Here is a 22,381-nt window from a genome sequence, read left to right as displayed (position 1 = left end):
ACTTTCCTAAGTCTTTATTTTAGACACAATACTGCGATACAGGATATTAAACCCCTACTTTTTTGAAGTTTTTTATTAGTTGACAGTACTGGTTCAGGTCTTGCAGTCTGTAAAATGCAGCACATCACACTGCTTCATCTTGGATAGCTCTCCACTTTCTTTTTAAAGACAGTTTAAATAGAATACTAGGGAAGGGGAAAAAAACCTAAACCAGAGCACAGAAATGGCAGTTTAGTAGTATTGACATTTCTCGGAAAGCTGCTTAAGATTATCTCCTTAAAATGGCAGATTTTGCCTGCAAGTCGAGGAGCAGGAACTGATATTTCATTAAAATACTATATTAAAGCCTGAATGCATTTTTGATCCTTGAGACATTTGCAGGAAACGAGAGCTTGCTATTTGGAACTGTCAAAAGTTTTAATAAAGGGAAAAAAACATATCCCAAATGCCAGCTGCATGGCTCTGATAACTCCACTGCCAGAGATCTGGTTGTTACCATGCAGAGATACCTGTTCCTGGCTTTTTTTTTCTTTTCTTTTTTTTTCCCCTTCTTTCCCTCTTTCTAGTTCTTATGAATGTACTTGTGGAACCTTTTAATGTTGGGTGTTGAATGAGAATTTAGAGTGATAAGAATGAGATAGAATGAGAAACTGGAGTGATGATTGCTGTTATACATAGTTAAATGTATGGCCAGATGGAATTTCTTCAAAAAATGTATCAGTTCATGAAAAATGAGGGGGACCACTGCTTTCTCAAGGATCTGCCGTGTGGGCAATGCTTTTTTAATTTTTTTTCATAGAATTGAGAGTTTCTCTGGGTGTTTTTGTAGAATCATAGAATGGTTTGGGTTGGAAGGGACCTTAAAGATCACCTAGTTCCAACCCCCTGCCATGGGGCAGGAACACCTTTCACTAGACCAGGTCGCTCAGAGCCCCATCCAGCCTGGCCATGAACACTTCCAGGGATGGGGCATCTACAGCTTCTCTGGGCAACCTGTTCCAGTGCCTCACTACTCTCATGGTGAAGAATTTCTTCCTTATACCTAATCTAAATCTACCCTCGTTTAGTTTAAAGCCATTACCCCTTGTCCTATCCCTACATACCCTTGTAAAAAGTCCCTCTGCAGCTTTTCTGTAGGTCCCCTTGAGGTGCTGGAAGGCCATGGTAAGGTCTCCTTGGAACCTTCTGTTTTCCAGGCTGAACAACCCCGACTCTCTCAGCCTGTCTTCACCAGAGGGGTGCTCCAGCCCTCTGGTCATCTTCGTGGCCCTTCTCTGGACACGCTCCAACAGGTCCACGTCCTTCTCATGCTGGGGGCCCCAGAGCTGAATGCAGCACTGCAGGTGGGGTCTCACCAGAGTGGAACAGAGGGGGAGAGGAGAATCACCTTCCTTGACCTGCTGGTCACGCTTCTTGTGATGCAGCCCAGGGTTTGGTTGGCTTTCTGGGCTGCAAGCACACATTGCCAGGTCACGTTGAGCTTCTCATCCACCAGCACCCCAAGTCTTTCTCCTCAGGGCTGCTCTCAGTCCATTCTCTACCCAGCCTGTATTTGTGCTTGGGATTGCCCCAACCCACGTGCAGGACCTTGCACCTGGACTTGTTGAACTTCATGACGTTCACACAGGCCCATATCTGAAGACTGTCAGGGTCCCTCTGGATGGCATCCCTTCCCTGCAGCATGTCAACCACACCATGCAGCTTGGTGTCCTTAGTAAATCTGCTGATGGTGCACTGAATCCCACTGTCTATGTCACCCACAACTGTGTTAAACGGCACCAGTCCCAGCACTGCCTCCTGAGGAATACCACTCATCACTGGTCTCCACTTGGGCATTGAGCTATTGACTGCAATTCTTTGAGTGCAGCCATCCGGCCAATTTCTTAATGACCAAGTGGTCCATCCATCAAATCCTTGTCTCTCCAGTTTGGGACAGTGTCAGATGCTTTGCTCAAGTCCAGGTAGGTGATGTCAGTCACTCTTCCCTTATCCATCCACACTGTAACCCCGTTGTAGAAGGCCACCAGATTTGTCAGGCACTGTTTGCCCTTATGGCTGTCACCAATCACCTCCTTATTTTCTGTGTGCCCTAGCATAGTTCCCAGGAGGAACTGCTCCATGATCTTGCTGGGCACAGAGGTGAGACTGACTGGCCTGTAGTTCTTTGGATCTTCCTTTTCCCCCTTTTTAAAAATGGGGGCATGTTTCCCCTTTTCCAGTCCCTGAGAAGTTTACTGGACTACCACAGCTTCTCAAATACAATGGATAGTGGCTTAGCCACTGCATCTGCCAGTTCCCTCAAGACCAGATGCATCTTAATAGGTCCCATGAACTTGTGCAGCTTCAGGTTCCTTAGATGTTTTTAAACCTGATCTCCTGCAGTGGGCTGTCCATCCTTCATTCTCCCAGTCTGTGCCCTTGCCTTCTGCAACTTGGGTGGTGTGGCTGGAGCACTTGCCAGTGAAGACTGATGCAAAAAAGTAGTTTCCTTTTCTCTCACCTCACAACATCAAGGAATTGGGCTTCTGTCAAAGATTCTTTACTTTAGCTTGAAAAATGGAGTTGAAAAAGTTGATCAAAAGGTAATTTGCTGGGTAAGGTCTTGTAACAGCAAGAGTAGTTGTGTAGAGCATGTTTTTGTTCCATTTTGGCAAGCACTACTTTGGCACTTCTAAGAAGTTGTATTTAAGGCAACAGGTTTAATACTATCCATCTATGTTTTCCTCAGATTGTATTGCGATAAATCTTAGACTCAGAAAATGAGAAGGAAACCCTGGTGGTGGTTTTTTTTTTTGTTTGTTTTGGTTTTTTTACCTTCAGTCACTTTATAAGGTAAGGCATTTTCCTATCAGGGGAAATTATTGTTAATGAAATACAACATAATGGCAATATATTTTGTAAGGCTTTAATAGCAGTAATCTTGCACTTGGTTATGTGCAAGTGCTCCTTGTACTTACGCGGATTTCCACAAGCTTCAGCAGGGCTTCCTGTTGGACTTGTAGCTTATTTGCACACAGTATTTATCTTCAGCGATCAAGTAAGGCAGTTCCTTTGGGTAAAGCAGTTGAAGCGTGTAGTGATTTGCAGGAGCACCCAGCTTACGCAAATTTGAGTGTACCATTGCAGTGGCTGGTCTTAAAAGTTTGTCCTAGAGAAGTCCTTGTGTTGTAGCATTTAAGCAGTTAGAGCTTTTTTGTAGTCTTGCTTTTGGACTTTGCTGGAAACCTGCTAATAACAGCATTATTTCAGTAACACAGTATTTCCAATGTATTTCAGTACTTGCAAAACTGTAATATACCAGGAGCAAGCACACTCATGTTGATTGATGCATATTAATTCATTTGCAAAAGCAACAGAGTCTATCAACAAGACCTACACCTCTACAAAGTAAAATATCATGGTAGTTACACCTTACCAGCAAAACCTGAAGTAGGTGAGTCCATCTACATAAGTGGCAGATTTTGTGCTGTAAGGAGGATAGTTACCTTAGGGGGTTTGTAGTGCTGCTGGAGGGGGTGGGTGCAGCAGTGCACCTTTCTGTGAGCAGCTCATCACACTTGTGGTGTAGAGCTGCCCCCATTTCTGTCTGGTGACTGAAGGGGCAACCTCACAGAGCTGCTGAAATGCCTCTGTTGCAGCCTGTTACCATATGGTGGTAAATAAATGATGAGTCTCTGAGAGGAGCTGTACGTGACAGGGCCCCTGCATGAAGATGTATGATGATTTACATCCTGAAATAAGCAATGTTTCTTTTCTAAACATGTCTATTGTATATGTGAAGTAAAGATTCTTGCCAGATTTGGATTTTCTTTTCGTTTTAAGTGGCAAAATCATTGCAATTGGGGCCTTGGCATCACCAGTGTCCTCTGCAAGCCTGGACTAGACTGGCTCAGTGCTTCCTTTCCGTTTGTCAGAGTAAGAGTAAGATCCTCCTCTAGAGGAGGATCCCATCCTAACTGTAGCCAGGGAAACAAAATCTGCAGTACTTCAGAGCTAAATACACACACAGACACCCCTACCCCCCACCCCCCCCCCCCCCCACCCCCGCACACACCCACCCCCCCCGGAAACAGTACTCTAGTGATGGCTCAGTAAGCACGTGAAAAATACTCAGCCCCAGCAAAGGAAAATACAGGGACGGTGGTTTTTAAATAGTTATTTTCATAGATATATTATATATGAAGCAAAAATCAACCTTTTAAAACTTTGTCAGTGCTTGAGAGTAAGTGAGATTTATCTCCAGATAACTCCTGAGCCTCCATGTATACCACGAAGGATTTGGCCCCAGATTTTCACATGGTTGCTGGGAAGCTGCTAATTCATGGTGATGATGAAAAAATATAATGATTTGTCTACTTCTGTTTATTTGGGGTGGCTTTTTGGGGTTTCGGGTGGGTTTTTTTGGCGTGGTAATAGAGGATAATTTCTAGGATCTTCTTTTTTCAGCTGGTCCAGTGAGATCCTTGGTTGAGGCACAGAGACCTGGTACATCTTGCCAGCCACACCTTTTCTCTTTCACTGCAATTTTCACAGCATTTTGGGAGCCCTGTTGAGTTCTCCCCCTTGTCTTAGAAGAGAATCATTGAAGATGATCAGCTCACCCCTATTAAGCTTCAAAGGTGGTGGATCTTTGTTTTTCCTATGAACAACCTCCTCCCTCCTGAGGCCTTCATGGACTGGGCACTTCCACTGATCACAAATTCCCTCTTGATGTCAGCAAGACTGTTTGCATCCTACAGGTTAAACCTGTGGTGTTCATTGGGACCAGGATCTTCAACTGCAGGTGGGGCTGGGACTCTACCCTGTTTCTGTTTGACCTTTGATACACGAAGAACCCCTTCTTGGCCAACTGGTGTAGTGAAAATCGGTGTATAGTTAATATATACCTTTCTTTATACCTTTCTTTCTATATACTGAGTCTTCCTCCCCCACCTGAAAGTTGGGAAACTGTGAAACACTTCTAATGTCTGCTTCTTTTAGCATCAGACGTCTAATTTCATTTGTATGTAAGTAGGAAAACTTTGAAGTGTTGTTGAAATACAAAGAGAAAGTACTTCAAAGAAATGTAACATTAAAAGTGTATCTGATCCCTTGAGGTTTTTCAAGTTTTATCTTGAAATTAGGGATTCAGAGGAGCATTTGTATGGAAATACTAAGGGTCATTAATTCATCCAAAACATTGAGTGTTGCCAGTCAGCATGGACTGAACTATTCTGTACTAGTTTTGATCTCAACATCATTGGCAGTAAGTAGTCCTGTATCCATCTCTCAATGTTGCCAGTGTCATGACAATAAGAAGTTAATGTGGTCTCCAGCAGGGAATCCAAAGCACGACACTGCTACAGCGTGACACTTGGTCACTACTGTTACCTCGTGTCCAGCAGAGATCCCTGGATATGGCCAAATAAAAGAACAGTGTGTTAAGCTCCCAAAAGTTCCGATTTGTATTGGTTGCTCTGCTGGAGTAGGGCCATGGTGATCCTTGGTAGGCAACAAGGGTGCTGGATTACAGATTTCTGATACCTTGAACTTTGGGAGAGTTCAGATCTTGGCTCTGAGCTTTTTTACAGTGGGCAACCGCTCCTGTAAAAACATGCCCAGCTGTGCTGGAGGAGGGGGTGGTTGGTTTTCCTTTTGGCAAACAAGGATTCTGGCATCAAAGTTCTTAATTGCAGGAATTACACTAGCAGTTCCCAGAGTTCAAGGGTGGGGGTGGGGTGTGTACAGGCGGACTAGTGAGATGTATATAAATCATGGGCTAGGCAGAGCTTTAAATCCTAGATATATTGTTCCATACTTGCTATCTATCTTCTGTTACAGTAGGGCTTCAGAAATTTATAGAAGTATGAAGGTACACAAGAACTGCTTTTCCCCAATACAATATGAAACAGCAGTGAGGTTACCTTTGCTCATCTTATAATAACTTTTAATTAAAATACTATTAAATTACTTGCATTGTTTTTTAAGCTTTATTTTAATTATAGCTGTAGGTTGAGGGAAGGGAAACGGTTAAGCAGCATAAGCTGATTTTTTTCCCCTTCTATTGCAGCAGATTTATTTCCCCTCTATTAAAAAAAAAAAAAAAAGTCAGGTGATCCTGCTTCCCCTATCCACATCCCTTCCATGTCTTACTATATTACATATCACATAAGGGACTTCCTGTGTTCAAACTTTCAGGATTTTGTTAGATCACATCAGACTTCCTTCAACAGCCACGTGGCTCAATAATATTTTTTTCTTTCTTAATGAAAACTAAGATCCTAGTGGAATTACTTCTCTAAGATCTCAAGTTTGGGAGAAATCGGATATTGCAAGGTTTATGATGTAAGACTGGCTTTTCAGCAGACTCTGGAAACCTGACTGGCATATCAGGGTTGTAGACTGGCTTAAACAAGTTGCAGATGCCTGATAATGGAGAGAGACAATTCAGCTCTTGCACAGGACAATATTTCTATGTTGTTGCTGTACAATTCAGCCACACCTAAGTTTGCTTCAGATTTGTTGGCTTGGATCATGGCATCACTGGCCTGAGCAGTATGGGATGGTGTGTGCTAACCCATTCACTGCTTATCCTGTTACCTGAGAAAGCTTTGCAGCCCCTTGCTTCGGTTAGACTGCTCTGGGTACCCAAACCAGGTGGTTTGTAGGTGTATTTGCATTGTACTGCTGCAAATGAATTGCAAAGTTTTTTGCACTGTGCTTAAAACTTATTTTATTCTCCACTTTAGTGCATTATAGCCCTGTCTACTACAGGCTGTCTACTGTTAGTAAAGACCGTAATAAACCACAGTCTATTGCTATATGTAATGAAACAGACATTTTACATTGTTGTATGTAATTAAAAAAAATACTGTTTCACACTTAGCAGATCATCTGTAGCAAGTAACCTCAGTCTCAGTAACCTTGTTATATCCGTAGGTAGGTTTGTAGCAGCTGCAATTCTGTCCCCAGTTGGGCATCAAACATGCATTGATGCAAGTATCTCTGAAGTTTCTGACCGCTAAGGTTTTTCTTCATCTCATGAGCTGCATCTTTGTTGTGAAGCTGGCACTTTCTGCCCATCTTGCTGATGGGGCCCTGGGTGTTGGGTGGGATATTTCCCCCTCCTACATATGCAGAGAGGCTTGGTCACAGTATGGAGAGTGGCTGCTCCCTTCCATCCCTAGGTCTTTCTTACTGGAGAAGAAGCAGAAGGAAGTCACCCCTTTTCCTTTATCGCCTTTCTTCCCAGCTTCCCTCCGCTTCCTGCTGCAGAAGAAAGGGAAGATAGTAGCGTTGGGACCAGGTTTGTTTCATGGTGTGTTCCTGCAGAGGTCAGAGCTCTGGCTTGATGCTTACCTGTTGCCTCCTTCCACCTTGCTGGTAAAAGCCCTCACGCTTCAGTATCACCCGTACCCCGTGACTGTATTATCTGTGTAGCCCTCCAGCCCCCCCAGCAGTGTTCCCATTCCCGAAGCACTGATACCTTTCTCTTGTGAGCTCCTCTGAGCACCAGGCACAGCTCAGCACCTGCTCCACTGAGTTTTTTAGCTTTGGGTGGTGCTGGAGGCCAAAGGGCACCACCACAACATGAAAACACCTTTGCAAGGTATCAGTCTGACTGGCTGGCCCAAGGGTAGGCAGGACACGGGGCTCCCCAGCCAAGAAATGTTGAGTATTAAACAGCGTTGCAGACAGAATATGGCTCCTTAAAATGGTACTGTAATAACAGGGGTTTTGGGGGGATGATTTGTTTGCTTGCTACTCACCAGCACAGCATTCCGAAGAGAAGAGAAGGACCCTTTCCTCGAGCTGAGAGCACATAGCTTTTGTCCTTCATCTCTTGGCACTGAAACTTTGGTGTTGAAAAAGCAAGACAAAATCAACAGTGTTCTGCCCCCTGGCTGAAAAAATATAAAAAAGCTTTGCTTACTCCAGCGTTACCGAAATCCCTGGTTGTCAGACTTGGGACTGTGTTGTCTTAGGACTTGGAGACTTTATCTTGGGAAGGGGCGTGGGGGACAGAAGCCAGTCGAGAGAAAGTGTGGGAAGGGCAGTGCTGGGAAAAAGCCATGTCTGCGAGTGCCTTTTCTTCAGCCTGGCCTTGAACAAGCAGCTCTGGAGCTGGGCAGCAAATACAGGCTGTGCCCCAGGGGAAGGGGACGATGATCCCGAGGGGATGGGGAGAATGTTCCTACAGTGCTGCGCTCCCTGGGCAAGAGGCATCTCCTTGTGCTGCAGCTGGGTAGTGCATTGCTCTGCGGAGTCTTTGGGGCTGCTCTGGCTGGCAGTGGGGTAGCGCACATGGCAGCTGTCAAAACACAGAGGTGACTGCGTTTGCCTGTGCTTTCTCATTGACGATAACAAACACATGTTTCAGAATGTGTTTTGCATGTGAACTACTTGGGCCTTTTCACAGCTGAGAACTGATTCAAAATGTGAAGTCTTTGTTTTGAAGTGCACAGTCCCCCCACATCTGATACTTCAAGAATCTCAAAGGTACAACGCCTGTTTTTAACAGCGACTAAAGTTACATGCTGCCTAGAGCAGGTCTTCTTGATGTAGACTCTGTCAGATTCCCAAATGTACTACCTAAACATATGTTGTTGGCAAAGCTCCAGCATGAGCTATTTAGTTTAGCAGAAAAGAAGGTGAAAAGGTCCACATGTTTTTTCAGGTGAGCAAGAGAAAACCAAAGTGAAAATTGCCCTAAATTTTATTATTTTTCACCTTTTCCCCCTATGTGTTTCTCTTTAAAATTTAGTCCTGTTCTATTACTTGGGAGGGTGGAAGTCCTCAACCATGCTGAATTCTACCCTGCTCCATTTTTAAAACACCAAGTGAAAAGAGATGGCAAATCATGCTGTATCGGGGGACTGTTGGTGTAGTGGTAGTGCAGTGGTGGTACTGGCAACATCAAGTTCTCAGATACCATGAGTCTTTAAAAGACAGAAGTATCCCCACATGCAAAGCATGTACTTCAGAAATCACACTGTTCTTTTTCATGTTCCTCCTGAATGGTGAATCTTAAGACAGCAAAATCAGAGGCAATAGAAGGGGAAAGGTGTAACGCTGGGATTTTATATGCGGATTTTCCCCATGTAACAGTTGATGCTGCAGAATTACAAGGTTTTTCTGTTGTTTATAACAGACACATATGAAAGTGCTGTTCAAGCTAAATATACTTTATTCATTTTCTGGGCTTTTGATGGTCGGTGCCCCCTAATTTTGCTTTGTGCGGTGACAGCATTGAAACTGTGGATCTGGAAACTCCTAGACCTGAAGGTCCAAAATCTAAAGCCAAGCTCTTTCAGATCTGGAAGTTTTGAATTTGATCTTTGGATCCAGTCCATTGAAAGAAAACGGCACGAGCTATGCAGTCAGATCTAAGCAGGGGTCTGTGCTCAGGATTTCATGGTTCTTAAATTATTTTGAAGAACTACTTTTTGGACTCTTTACCAACAGTGTCTCTTTGTTTCGTAGCCTGTGTGGCCACAGTGTGTCAATAACATGTTGCTGGGGAATGTGAGGCATTTCCTTGCTTGCATTAGCAGTCTCAGTGAGGAATGAATATCTCAATTGTTTTCCTAATCAGTGGACCCAAGCAAAACGTGAGAAAATAAGGCATTGATTTCATAAGACTGTCTCAGGTGAGTGGTTGAAGGCATTTACTAAATAGTTAACCAGTAAAATATGAACAGCCTAAAATGAAGTATATCTGCGGGGTTTTTTTGCAAGCCTCCATTTGACCTTGGATTGCTTGTCAGTAAAGAGTGAGTCTGAAGGGTGTTTGCAGGCAGGTATTTGTGTTACACGGCTGCTTTGCAGGTAAGGTGCTGCTGCTGTGGCTGACTCAGTGCCATCCAGCCATCACAGAGCTCACTTGTGCATCACAAAACAACATAACCAGTCACCTGCTGTGTTTTTTAAATTCATTTCAATTACAATAACAAAAAAAGAGCTGCTGGAGAACAGGGTAGTAGAGATAAGGAATCGGAATGATTTCAATACTGCAGACCAAAATAAATGGTTTGTTTTGTAACTGGATATGAATCCAAGCCATAAACCTTGACTCAGAGACTTCGGGTGTTTATATAAGCTGTTTGTTGTGTATACATCTCTGCCCAAATATCTGAAGGATGCTTATCTTGTTGAGGCTTTGCTTTTGCCTCACAATTGAGGCGTTTAACAAATTTTAAGGCAGAATGCAGCTGAGGTGGTTAGTAATAAAAGTTGTTGTGCGGTTTGAGGTTAGTTTTTGCCAGGTATAAAAAATCGTATCTTGGAAGGACTTTGGTGCTTTATGCTCTTAAAATACTTTTAAGTCTTTTCTATGGCTTAATACCTTTTATCTCAAGACATTTCTTACATACTGTGGGATAGGCTTTCAGCCTCAGTGTGCTTCCATTCACTTTTATCAGTTAAAATAAATAAATAATGGTTGTTCTGTAATAAAGAAATAATGAAATTCAGGGAACAAAGAAAGGATCTAGAGTCAGGGAACAAAGGGACATTTGTTGCTTTCTTGTAGGTCTGTATAATATGAGAACAGCATTGCTTTGATGTCATTGACTAGACTTCAGCAAATTCAAGACATTTATTGATATATATAAAACCAAATAGATGTTATCAGTTTAAGTAAGCTTTTGCTAACATTTGGGTTGGTTTTTATTCATAATGGTGTTTATCCTTTTTGCATGACCAAGCGTTGGGGCCCTTGGAGGGTGCTGAACCAACGGACTGGTGGGTTCTAAGCCTGGCCCCACTGGGCTCCCACTCCAGGGACAATGCTCCTTATAGCCATCCTTCTGGAATGGAGGACCTGGAGGGGAAAGGACCAGCCAAAGGACGTGCCTCGTCTCAGCGGACCTCCTTGCCTCAGCCTGTGTGCAATGGCTGTCCGGCCACTGCAGTGCAGCCAGGGCAGCGTGCCCATGGCCGGGAGGGAGCTGAGCAGTGGTACCTGCCTCCACCTGGCACCCGGGGCCTCTCCCCGGGGAAGGGGGACAGTGTCTGAATGACACAGCTCAAAGCATGTTTGGGACCTGCCTAGTTTCCTGTCCCAGCCTCATGCTAAGATATTTCTTTGCATTATTCCCATTAAGATGTTTTCAGAGTTTCCTATTTTTACTTTTCAAATTTCATTTGTTCTTGTCTTGGAAAACACCAGAGCAATGTATTCAACAAGGATCCATTTCCTTTTTAAATTTCTTATTTCAGGCCTGGAAGGTATGAAATAGAGTCAAAAGAAATGTTAATAGCTCCTAGTGTAAAGTAGCTGAATATATTAATCATTAAGTGTTAAAATGCTACTGACTGGTGGCACTATAGTTGAGTATCTTCAAAACATCCCATCAGAAATTCTGTCAGAGATTTAGATTGAATTCATTCGAAGCTGGTTTTTATTTGTGGTTGAAATGTATTTTGCAGATAAGTCTGCGTGTTTGTGTTCTCTTCTGGCCCACCAGAAAAAGCAGAAATAGATGTGATTATATGTCTGAAGTGGCATTTATCTTCATGAAACAACTTTACCTTGTAAAAATTGCTAAGGATGTATCGCTTTAGTATTGTAAGGCGATAGAGATGAATCCGTAAGATGCTTCAGACCTGTTGCGCAGTCATCTTGTTTGTGTAGGACCAGGAATGTAGGGATACGAATTGTGGCAGCAGGGTGAAATTTGGGGTCTTACTTTTGTGGTAGAATAGTAAAAGATGACTGCAATTTATTAGCTTTGTTGTTGTATTTTTGTGGTAGACTGCTCTGGGGCAACAGCCTGCTCTTGGGCATCCTTTTTTTACTCTCTACAGCTCTCAAAAACAAGCCCTAATTAAGATTTTTACTTTCTGTGTATCAAAATTTCCTCATTTAAGGAGCATTTGGTAGGAATAGGAGAGCTGGGAAACTCAAGTCATCCATCTTATTGCATCATATAATAAAAATAACCTGTAGCTGATGCTTTCTTTCCAAGCACTTGAGCATTTGCAGAGCCTGTGCACAAAGAGGATGGTGAGTGGGACAAGAGGGCAGCCCCTGCCCTTCCCTGGAGAGGTTCCACGCAGGGCACAACCTGTCCTTTTGGCCTTCAGACCTGCTAGCAGGCAGCCGATTCTCTTCAGCTCTGTGAACCTCTGGGTTTTTAAGCATGGTGTGTTTGGCAGGTGGACATCCGGAATGAGACCACCCCCAAAATAAATAAAAAACACCAGGTCTGAAGGTGTTGCCCTTAGATGCCTCTGTGTGTGGTGTTTGATCTAGGAAAGAGACAGCATCTGAGTGGGGAGACTGTAATTTCCTACATATGTGAAATGTTTAAGTGCCTTTTTTTTTCTTCTTTTTTTTTTTTTTTTTTTTTTTTTTAAAGTCTGCCATCTTAATTAAATGCCTGATTTTGAAATCCACATTCAGGCAGCTTTCCTGTTTGCATCCAGTGGACTGCAGTTCTCATTCACAAAGCCCCTTGGTTTTTTCTGGCTTTCCTTGGATTTATTTGCAGGGCAGCTATTTTGTTTTCTCTGTAAGCTGTTTGGAATACATCTTCATAAGCACTGTAGCCAGAGGGTTTGTATGTCATTCAAAAATAAAAATAAAAAATCTCCACCTACTGAAAAGTGAACAGCATAGCCCTAGCAACCGGCTGGTGTGTTCAAACCAGAGGAGGGGACATTAAACAAGTAAGACCAAATAATGTCTTCTCTGTCACAGCCCAGGATGTGGTAGAAATGCCAGCTAGTGATAGGATTAATTGTAACTGGTAGTAGAAATAGCTGCATTTGTATTTTATTTTTATTTTTTAATGGTGGATTGTAAATACAGCCTTGATGAAGCAGTGCTTGTTCTTGTCGGCTTGAGCAAGGTATTCAGCTGGGAGCTCTAAAGAGGGGGTCTGTCCCTGTAAAAACAACACCCCTGCCCTACCTTGCGCTGATTGCACTCGCAGGAAGGTAAGTGTTGTCATTTTCTTGGAAAGCAAGAGAAAACTTATTTTAAATGGTCCGTCAGACGGGGTGCTGTCAGTACTTTCCTCCCAGGTATGTTCTCGATGGCATTATGCCAGGGGTGGATTTTGTGTGTCTGCCTCTCTGTCTCCTGTGCTCACCTTGGTTTCTCATTCATCTGCTGTGTCATAGATCCATCTGTGTTAAAATGAGGATTGTAATTTTTATTTTTTTTTTTTCCCTTCTTTTCTGATTTCATGGATGAAAATAATTTAAACTGCTTGACGTCATCTGAAATATTAGCACTGCCTCATTTTCCTAAGGAGCTCCACTGCACTTCTCCAAGATGGATTTTTGTTCATGTTACCTGACTGCATGATTTTCCTTAGTCACTGCCAACAACAAAACTCAAAAGCCTTGAGTTTTCTATTAGCTTTTATTTCTATTTGACTAAAGCCATAGAAAGGAAAGGGTAAAGAAAGGAACATACATATCGGGAAAGCTCTGCTGTGTTAGCAGTCAGCTGAGGCTGCTCTTGAAGTTTGTGAAGTCAGAAGCAGTCTTGGTGCCCTTCAGTAGGCACAGGGATTAATCCACTGGTGTTTATTGTCCTCATCCCTATAATCCACAAAGCGCTGCTGATTTATGACTTCTGTCTAATAATTGCCTGCCTTTGACTCCCTCTGCACCTCCCCTTTCCACCCTCTTCCTCCTGCGGTTTGTTGTTTTTTCTTGTTTCGTGCAGTATGGTTCTTTGGTCCGCTGGTGTATGAGGTCTTTGATTTCCCCCCTGCCCATCCGTTCCCCGTGTGCTGATGATGGTGTGCAAAGGATAAAAGAGATTCCGTGCCCTTACCGGAGAAGGATGCCTCCAATATTATTTTTCTATCACAGCGGTTTTACTTCCTGACTGCTAGATGTGCTGCAATGTGCTGGGAAGGTGGCCAGAGCAGGATGTGCTATTCCAGGCTAGTTTTCAATGACCACTTTTAGGACCAAATAATGAGGAAAATGAGATTTTATTGCGTTATCTCCAGCTGTTCAGCTTGGAGACTTTTTGTTCTTTTTTATTTCATCTCTTCAAGTTTCTCAGCTGTAGGCTTGGTCGGGCTGCTAACAGATGCTCCATGAGTGTTGGAAGGGTTTTTGGAGATCAGTGTGTTTTCACGGTCTTGCTTCACTAAATTTTGTCTTAAAATTTCTCACTGCTCCTCCTGTTGCAGTAGCAGTGGAGGAAGCATTGTGCAGACTCACATGTCTCTTTCCTTGGATGTAGGGCCAGGTAACAGTGGGGTAGACACTGGAGGTCTCTTGGATGCTGCTGGTACCACTGCTGCTCTTGTCTGAGGGGTTTTTGACAGCCATGGATAAAACCAAGCAAGGAGATCTTTTTTTGGAAACATGAGGGTTGGTTGTGCCTGGATGAAGCACAAGGGTGGTGATTTTTCTATGCCTATGGGCCATGGCTTTATTATGCAAGTATAAATTAGTAGTTCCTTGCCCCCACTTAATGTCTTTCCTAGGCAGAAGGTGAGAAACAAGGGATGCACTGTGATCAAACGTGATTAGGGAGCACTGTTCTTTAGCACATTCTTAGCCTCCAGTAGGCTTTTCCTAGTACTGAGTCTTCCTCAGTACTGTATTCAATGCTTGATTGCGAGCTGCGCTGAGCTGACTGATGGCTGAGGTGGGAAGGCACCACTGGAGGTCTCCAGTCCACCCCCCGCCCCAAGCAGGGATGCCCAGGGCAGGCTGTGCCATGCAGGGTCCAGTCAGGCTGTGAGTTGCTCCAAGGATGGAGACCCCAAAAAGGCAGCTCTTTCCAGTGATTGCCATCCTCACAGTATAGAAGCTTTTTAAGAACTTTTGTTTTAAATGTAAGGTTTTAATTATTTTTTTTCCTTTTAATGCTTCAGTGGAATTTCCTCTGTTTTAATGTTTGCCCCTTGCCTCATCATGTTACTGGGTGCCACTGAAAAGAGTCTGGCTCGGTCTTCTTGACTCCCCCCAGGAGGTGTTTATGCACATTGGGAAGATTGTGGGAACCCCTGATTCCCAAACATTAATTGACTGTTGTGGGTTTATGGGTGTTTTGCGTTGTTGGGCCTTTTCCAATTAGAGCTATGAGGAATCGGTGGTTTGCCTGAGGCAGCGGCAGCCCTGGGCTCCCTCTTCGTGCTTTTTGCCTTCAGAGGAAAATCCGTCACAGACCATCCACACTCTGCGTTCATAGACACCCATACTTGAGCAGGACCTGATTATCAGAACCAGGAAACCCTAAAGGAGAAAAACCAAGATCGTCTACAGTGTTGTCCAAGTGAATGTGTTTGCAAAAGCTGCGTTTTGTGCTCATTTTTACCGGATGCAGAGGCACCAGACCAAATGTCTTGTAGGATCTGCATATTCTGGCAGATACTGTACTGCTTGAAGTTTAATATTTACGTTGTGTTTAAAAGTGGGGGCTTCCTCCTGGAAGGCTGGAAGTCTTCAGTTATGATGCTACTGCATTTTTTTAAGAGTTGCAACACCTTAACTTACAGGTATTTTGACTTTTTGAAGTTCTCTTGGCTTTTCTGACTCTGGCAACTAAATAATAAAGCAAGGCATTTGTCAAAAGTGCAGTAGTCTTTGTGCTGTCATTCAAAAGTTACCTTAGGGTTTGGACCAACTTTGTGTAATAAAAGTTTTGTTACAGAAGATTAAATGTTTGTTGGCATTTTAAGGGTAGTATTTCAGCAAAGCTAGCTGGCAGCCTCCATTAAGAGCTACTTCCCAGCTGGGTCAGAACAATAAAGTGACTCGTAGGAGGGAACGCTCAATTTATAACATGAATTTTTGGTTTGAGTTTGGTTTTATTTTTTTAGTAGACTCTTTTCCAGGACTTATGCCAGAGGTACTGTGAATAACTTTCTTAATTGCTTATGTTGGGGCAAATGTCAGCAGCATTGCGGCCTAATACAAAAACCAAATGGCAGGGTATGCAGAAGGTTAAAGCGAGTTTTCCTTCCTGGTGTTTGTTTAGCTTTGTTCCCTAACTGTATTTATATCAGAAGTAGTCTGGCATGTCTTAGATTAAAGCCATGGCAATCTGGGCTATTTGGGTGACTTGTGTGTCCATCGTGCTGGGGTGGAGGGACTGGGTATGCCTCTGACCTCTGCAGCTCCACTTCAGCAAGTGCCAACTTGTAGCCCATCGGGATTTCGTATCTACTATTTCACCTGCCCAGGCAGCATGTGGGGCAGGTTCGCTTTGCCAGACCCTGCTGGAAGCACTCCTCTGGGGACCACTTCTGACTTTCAAAACTTTTAGGATAAGATCAGATTGCATCATTACAGCTTGAAGCGCTGCTAAGCGCAGAGCAGCGTCTTTGGAGGGATAGTCTGTGCATGGACACTACATCCAGCGAGGCATGGGCGTTTGAGACCTCCTGCCTGTAGGCAAATAATTGCATGCTTGGGGTTTCTGGATTGTTAGACACCCAGATACCTTGGGCAAATGGTAAGACTCCTCTTTTTCTGTACCAACAAATTCTTGGGGAGAAAAAATACAGGTAGACGCATTGTTCATTACTGGGTTGCAGCTTCCTTTTAGTGATAGAAGACCTTTGTCTTCTATGGGATGCCCCCTCAGTGGTATCTGTGGGCAGGGGCAGGTCACTGGCTGACCAACAGTAGGAACTGGATCATCAGGTTGGTGCTTTGATTCTTTGATGCCAGTTTGTGCCTGGTGGTGAACGCCTCTGAGTCTTCCTGTGGTCAGCAAACGGCCCCAGTCTTCCTGCTGGTCTGGCAGCTGTGGTGTCTGCATTCAGAGAACGTGCAGTGAAATTAAATTCTCTTTTGCAGGTTAAATTGCAGACTCGAGGCTCTGGATCCAACTCACACTACTGGTGATTTATTGCTCCTAATGGTGTAGCTGGTGATTGTTCCTGAGAAGAGAGAAGATGATGAGTGATGCAAGTGACATGCTCGCTGCGGCTCTGGAGCAGATGGATGGCATTATAGCAGGTAAGCACTCAGGGCAGCTTATTCATTTAGCTGTTTTGGTCCTCCTTTCTCATACTGGAAGGGCAGAGTTTCAGGCTTAGAAGGGAACGTGCTGGTAACTGTGTTTGGTGTTTTCTGTTATAGCTTAGAATTTACAAGTAAATGGAGTGGAGAGTTTGCACAGACTTTTACAAAAAAGACACAGCTAAATGGATAGTAGTTTTTCTTCTGTCTTCTAACAAAATGCTGCTCAAAGTGGCTGAGTGATGCAGTACAGCTGGTGCACACAGCACCATAAAAGTCAAGGACAAGGCACATTTCAATCCAGGATGACTGTATTTAAAGAGCTGCTGCAAGGCAGGAAGAGTAAGTTTGCCTAATACTGGCTACTCTGAACTTCTCTCAAATCTGAAGAGCTAAAACTTAAACTGAATTTTCCTTTTTTTTTTTTTCAAAATTGGGATGCTTTGGGTCCAAATATTTGGTTTGGACCTGCCTTGAACGTAAAAGTACCTGTAAATTGTAAGTGGACAAGGAGAGTCATTGCAAAGTATACAGCTTCTGCTTTTAAGTTGGAGTCTAGTGAGTCATAAAATAGTATAAGTACACAACATAGAGGAGCAAAGCAGCAAGAAGTTAATAGTTTAATCCTATTCCAGCAGAGCTATGCAAACAAACTGAAAAAAATACCCTGCAAGGATAGCAACACAGTTATAAAGTCTTTAATAGTTCCTCTTAGAGTAATTTCCCTTAGGGAAAAAAATAATCATATGGTGGATGCTTTGTTTAAACAATGAATTTTCTCAACAGTTTTTCTAAAGATATTAAGGACACATAGCAGGAACACATGTAAAGTGGATTCAGTTGGATCATAATGATCTCTAAAAATACTTCTAAGCTGTACCTTTAGTAATTTCCATAAGTAGATACTGGTATTTAGATCCAATCGTGTATCTGTTTCCAAGAGCCTAAGTTGATTATGGCAAGATGAGGTTTAATATAAAAATAAAATGTGGTGTTGAGATGTTGAAGTCACCACAGACTTCATTTACCCATGTGTCTGTTGAGACAGACCTATATAAAGTAATATAACAAAGGGACATCAATCCTGTGCTGTTGTGGGGATTATTTCTCTTTCGTTTTTTTCAGAGGGAATTAGCAGAATACTTGCATTTTTGTGGCTTGCCAGATGAGAGGAATGAAAGTTCATGGAAGTGCATATATGGCATATCACTGTAGTTTCCAAAAGTTGACAGTACAAATGATGCTCTGTTATGAACACGTCTCACTGTGCCCGAGGCATTACAGTATTAAGGTCACAAATCAGTGTGCTGAAATTATAGTTGGAATTAGCTAGGTTGACTTAAATCAACCTTAATCCTGAATTCATAGTTTTCTTCCTGACTTAAGATATAGCAACTTTTAATGTAGGTCAAATATATGTACTGTGAGTTTATGCAGATAGGAGATTTTTCTCTTTATTAACATGCAGATGTCAGGGCTACCACATCAAACTGTTGGGTTTAAAATTTGTTCTTGTGTAGAAGTGATTTGGGTTTTTTATTTATCTTTATATATTTTTTAATTGTTTTTAAAAAATTCCAGTGTCTTTGAGCAGCATAACATATTCCTACCTGTAAAATGCAGAGCATGGTTTCCTCTGGACACCGTCACTGTTTGACTTGGGTCCTGCAGTCCCTACAGGGTGACTCGGAGCGCTTGGAGAGCCTGTTCCCCCCCAGTACTTAGTGCCTCCGATACACCCTGGGGAGCAGGAGCCCAGCCCCTGCCTTGAGCCTGTGGGCACGGCCGTGGTGTACACATCCCCTGTCAGATCAGCCCACCTCCTTCCTGCAGGAGCTTCCATCCACACAGCATGCCGGCAAGGGCTTGCCCTTCTCCAAATTGCTGCCTGGTGAGGACAGAATCGAGCACTAGCGACGAGTTTGTTTCAGATAAATGCCCGCCAAGAGCAAATGCCACCACTTACATCTCTGAGCCTTGCTGTGTGTCTGACCTGCTTGCCTTATGCCTGATGCCATGCAATTTTGCTCCCTCCAGGTTCGAAGGCGCTGGAGTACTCCAATGGCATCTTTGACTGCCAGTCCCCCACCTCTCCCTTCATGGGGGGCCTGCGGGCACTGCACCTGGTGGAGGACTTGAGGGGCTTGCTGGAGATGATGGAAGCGGACGAGAGAGAGGGGCTGCGCTGCCAGGTCCCGGACTCAACGGCGGAGACCCTGATCGAATGGCTCCAAAGTCAAATGGTATGGTCTCGCCTTGTTTCGCCCATGAGGCGCTCATTTTTTATGTTAGCTAGGTTGACTCAGGCAGTGGGGTTGTGCTTTATGCAGACATTAAAAACAATTAGAGTAGATTTCAAAGAACCAAAGGGAAGAGGTTTTGGGTTGGAGATGCTGCTGTGGGGCCTTGGAAAAGCTGTTGCCCAGATGGCTCGTGCGGTGCGTTGGCCTATGCTTTCTTTGATGTACCATTGTCTCTCAAATCTAGGGAGCAAAAAATTTTTGGTGACTGGATTTTTATCTCAGAGGGCTGGAGAAAAACATTTTTGTAGGAATCAGATGCTTAAATGGTGGCAGAGAGGAGTTGTTTTCCATATGAACTTTTCACTGAAGAGCACTTTTGGCAGTGTGTATTTTCTACAAGGACCAGTTTTACTGAGTTTCCTTACCTGGTTTATAACAGAAGCGAGTGATACAAGCTCAGCATCCCTTTAATCTGGATACCAAACCAAATTTATATTTTCTGTGTTTGTGAATCTGCCAGTTTTTGTCACCTTGCTTTAAAAATACACCAAAACACACCTGACAGGGCTCTTTCCCCAAGACCTGGTTTTCCAGATCATCAGATATTATTTGAGTGGTAGCTACCTGAAGACTACCTTGGGAAATAAAATATTGTGCTTATCAGAAGGTAAGTTACACGGCATCATTTTGGAAGGGCCCACTGGTTTTGCCTCCAGGTGCCCTGTGACTGGTGACTTCCTAGCAGGGCCAGAGACGAGTCCTTGTGCTCGCGGTCTGTGGCGAGGTTTCTGTTCTGGTGGTCAGATCGTGCACAGGTTTTGGGGAAGCTCCAGCAGTGGAAGTGAAGACTTACTCTAGAGGCCATGCTTTAGGTTTTAAGTCAGTCTGTGGCTATTATGACAGCGGCAGGTGTGCGCTTCTAGGTATTTTGCCAAGTCTTACAGCAGTGTCCAGATCCTGTTGTCTCTCACACTTGGTGTTGGCCAGGTTTCACACCGTGCTGCTGAAATGGGGATGCCAGATCTGATGAAGGCCGGGTCTGATGCAGGACGGGCCGCTGTGGTGGCTCTGTGTTGCACCCTACGCACTACTGCTGCTGGGACAGGCAGCCATTGTCGCCTGGTCCCTTCCCAGGACTGGCATCACACCCCCTCAGAAAGGGTTCGGTCACCTTGGAGCCACGGCTGATCTTGCAAAAAGCATTTTTATCTTGATAAACAAATTTATTTTAGCGCTCTGTTGCAGCCCGGAGCGGCGGGTGCAGGACTGTGGGTGCCAAACTGGCAGCTGGGTCATGCAGGCTGGGCGCCAGGTGACCCGATGTGCCATCTGGCAGCATGCAGTGCTGCGGGAGAGACAGGCACCTGGCCTCGCGTGATGGGCTGGTGTCCCAAGCTCTTGCAGGAAGGTTGGAAGGGAGAGGTTTTTTTTGGTTTTTTCTCCTGTGCTTTGAACTACGCATTTGAAAATGCCTGAAACTTAATGAAGCACGTGGGAGCTTTCACACTGCTGCCAGTGGGATTTGGATCGTGCCCCCCGCTGTCAAAGCATGGAAGCCGGCGCTGAGATCAGGAGGAGACAGGAGTGACATTCAAATCAGATCTTTAAAACGTGCAGAGTTCCTGCTAACATCAGCATTTCCTTCCTGCATAATGTACAGCAGTGAACATCGCTGTAAGTAGTCTCTGCTCTGTGTGGAGCAGAAATCGAGGGTCATAACAGGTTTCATGCATGTATGGCCTTTATAAATAAAAAAAAGTTCATATGCCAGACAAACAGCCTTGGAAAATTAACTGCTCCCCTTGGTGTGCATAGACATCAGCAGTCAATGCTTAGTGATGCTGATCCACTGCATGTTACTCTGGAGTAAAGGAGCCCAGCAGTGTGGCTGGAGGCTGCAGTGCCTGTTGAGATTAATGAGGTGAAAGCCGGTCATTGCCTTTTGTGATGGCAGATGTGTGATTTTAGGGATGCCTGGCTGTTAGGATCTGGAACGAGGTCCTTCAGACTCGTGCGATGTGGATCACTGCGTGGCAATCAGACAGTAATGGCTTTCATTGCAGCCATGGGCTTAATCTGTCTCGTGCCATTCAGTTTAGTGCTTCCTGAACACTGGAAAAGATGTGCAGCGGTTGTGTGTACAGAAGATTGCAGAAAATAGCTATTCCAGCTATGCTTCTCCTCGGTCTGCCTCCAGTTACTCCGCTGTACTCTCTGGCACCCTTAAAGCCCATAGTAGGAAAGACTGAATGTTATGCTTTGTACTGTGCTACAAGCTTGGGATTTGCAGGTGCCACCAGTGTTGTCAGTCCCTGTCTAAGCAGGAAGGTGTTACATGAAGTGCCCAAATGATTTGCAGGAAGGTATTCTGCAGCTATGCCCATCCTTACAGAGGAAGGGAAGCACCTCCTTGATTTGAAATTGGTTTATTCCTCCATGCATGAAGAAGTTGCGTCCACCAGACTATTCCAAGCTGCTGGAACTGGTGCGTGACATGCCATCCAAAGCTGTAAGCAAGTCTCTCGTGTCTCAGAGGAAAGCAAAAATAGTGTTTGCTGCTGCCAAACAGTGTGTCACAACAGAAAAATCTTCTACTGGCCTCTGCAGGGAAAACTGCTGATGCCCTAGTTGGGAAAAGGGCCTGACAGCAGTCTCCCAAAGTTGCTTGCTTCTGTAAAATGGGGAAGAACATTCAGTTTTGCCATGCCACAACTGACTGCTCCATGTCCCTGTACCACTTCTTAGTGATTGCTTCCTCTCTGCTCCTCCCAGTGTGTTAAAGGAGTCTATGCAAGCACTCAAAAAGGGCCAACAAGTTAAAACACCTCATACTGATGTATTTTTTTTAACTGGTGGGTGCCAGATGGTCACGTGACACCAGAATGCACGTACAGTGCCTGGACATCTGGCAGAGCTCTTCCAAGAGAGTCCATCAGATAGTCCCCATGGGACGTTCAAAGAAGTTGTACATGCCGCTTTCCGCTGCACAATTAAGTCAGTTTAACTCTACCATGTCAGTACTAGTTGTCCATCTACAACTCAAAACTGTGTTGTTGAAACCCTGCTCACATCTCCGTGTGCACATGGAGGGCAGATGAATGCCGTGGTTAAAATTACGAACAAGGTTATTTGTGCAAGGTCTGGAAAGGTACTGAGGCCTTTTCTAAGCTCAGGCATGTTGGGTCTGGGTGCTTTCACTGGGGACCAGACCT

General features: G+C 44.1%; 1 protein-coding gene across 7 annotated transcripts in view; it reads left to right on the top strand.

Annotated features, from left to right (window-relative positions):
- The window catches only part of PPFIBP1 (PPFIA binding protein 1), a 119,446-nt gene that overhangs the window by 47,086 nt on the left and 49,979 nt on the right, over positions 1-22,381 (top strand). For all 7 annotated transcript variants that reach the window (XM_040594767.1, XM_040594765.1, XM_040594766.1 and 4 more), the window contains exons 3-4: positions 16,762-16,923; positions 18,964-19,169. In XM_040594767.1, the coding sequence (XP_040450701.1) occupies positions 16,860-16,923; positions 18,964-19,169 (270 nt within the window). In that variant the 5' untranslated portion in view covers positions 16,762-16,859. The remainder of the gene's footprint in view (positions 1-16,761; positions 16,924-18,963; positions 19,170-22,381) is intronic.

This window comes from Falco naumanni, chromosome 5 (genome assembly GCF_017639655.2).
Source record: "Falco naumanni isolate bFalNau1 chromosome 5, bFalNau1.pat, whole genome shotgun sequence".
In the NCBI taxonomy this organism is placed as follows: Eukaryota; Metazoa; Chordata; class Aves; order Falconiformes; family Falconidae; genus Falco; species Falco naumanni.
The sequence above is the reverse complement of the archived record's forward strand: the minus strand, read 5'-3'. Positions and strand labels throughout refer to the sequence as shown.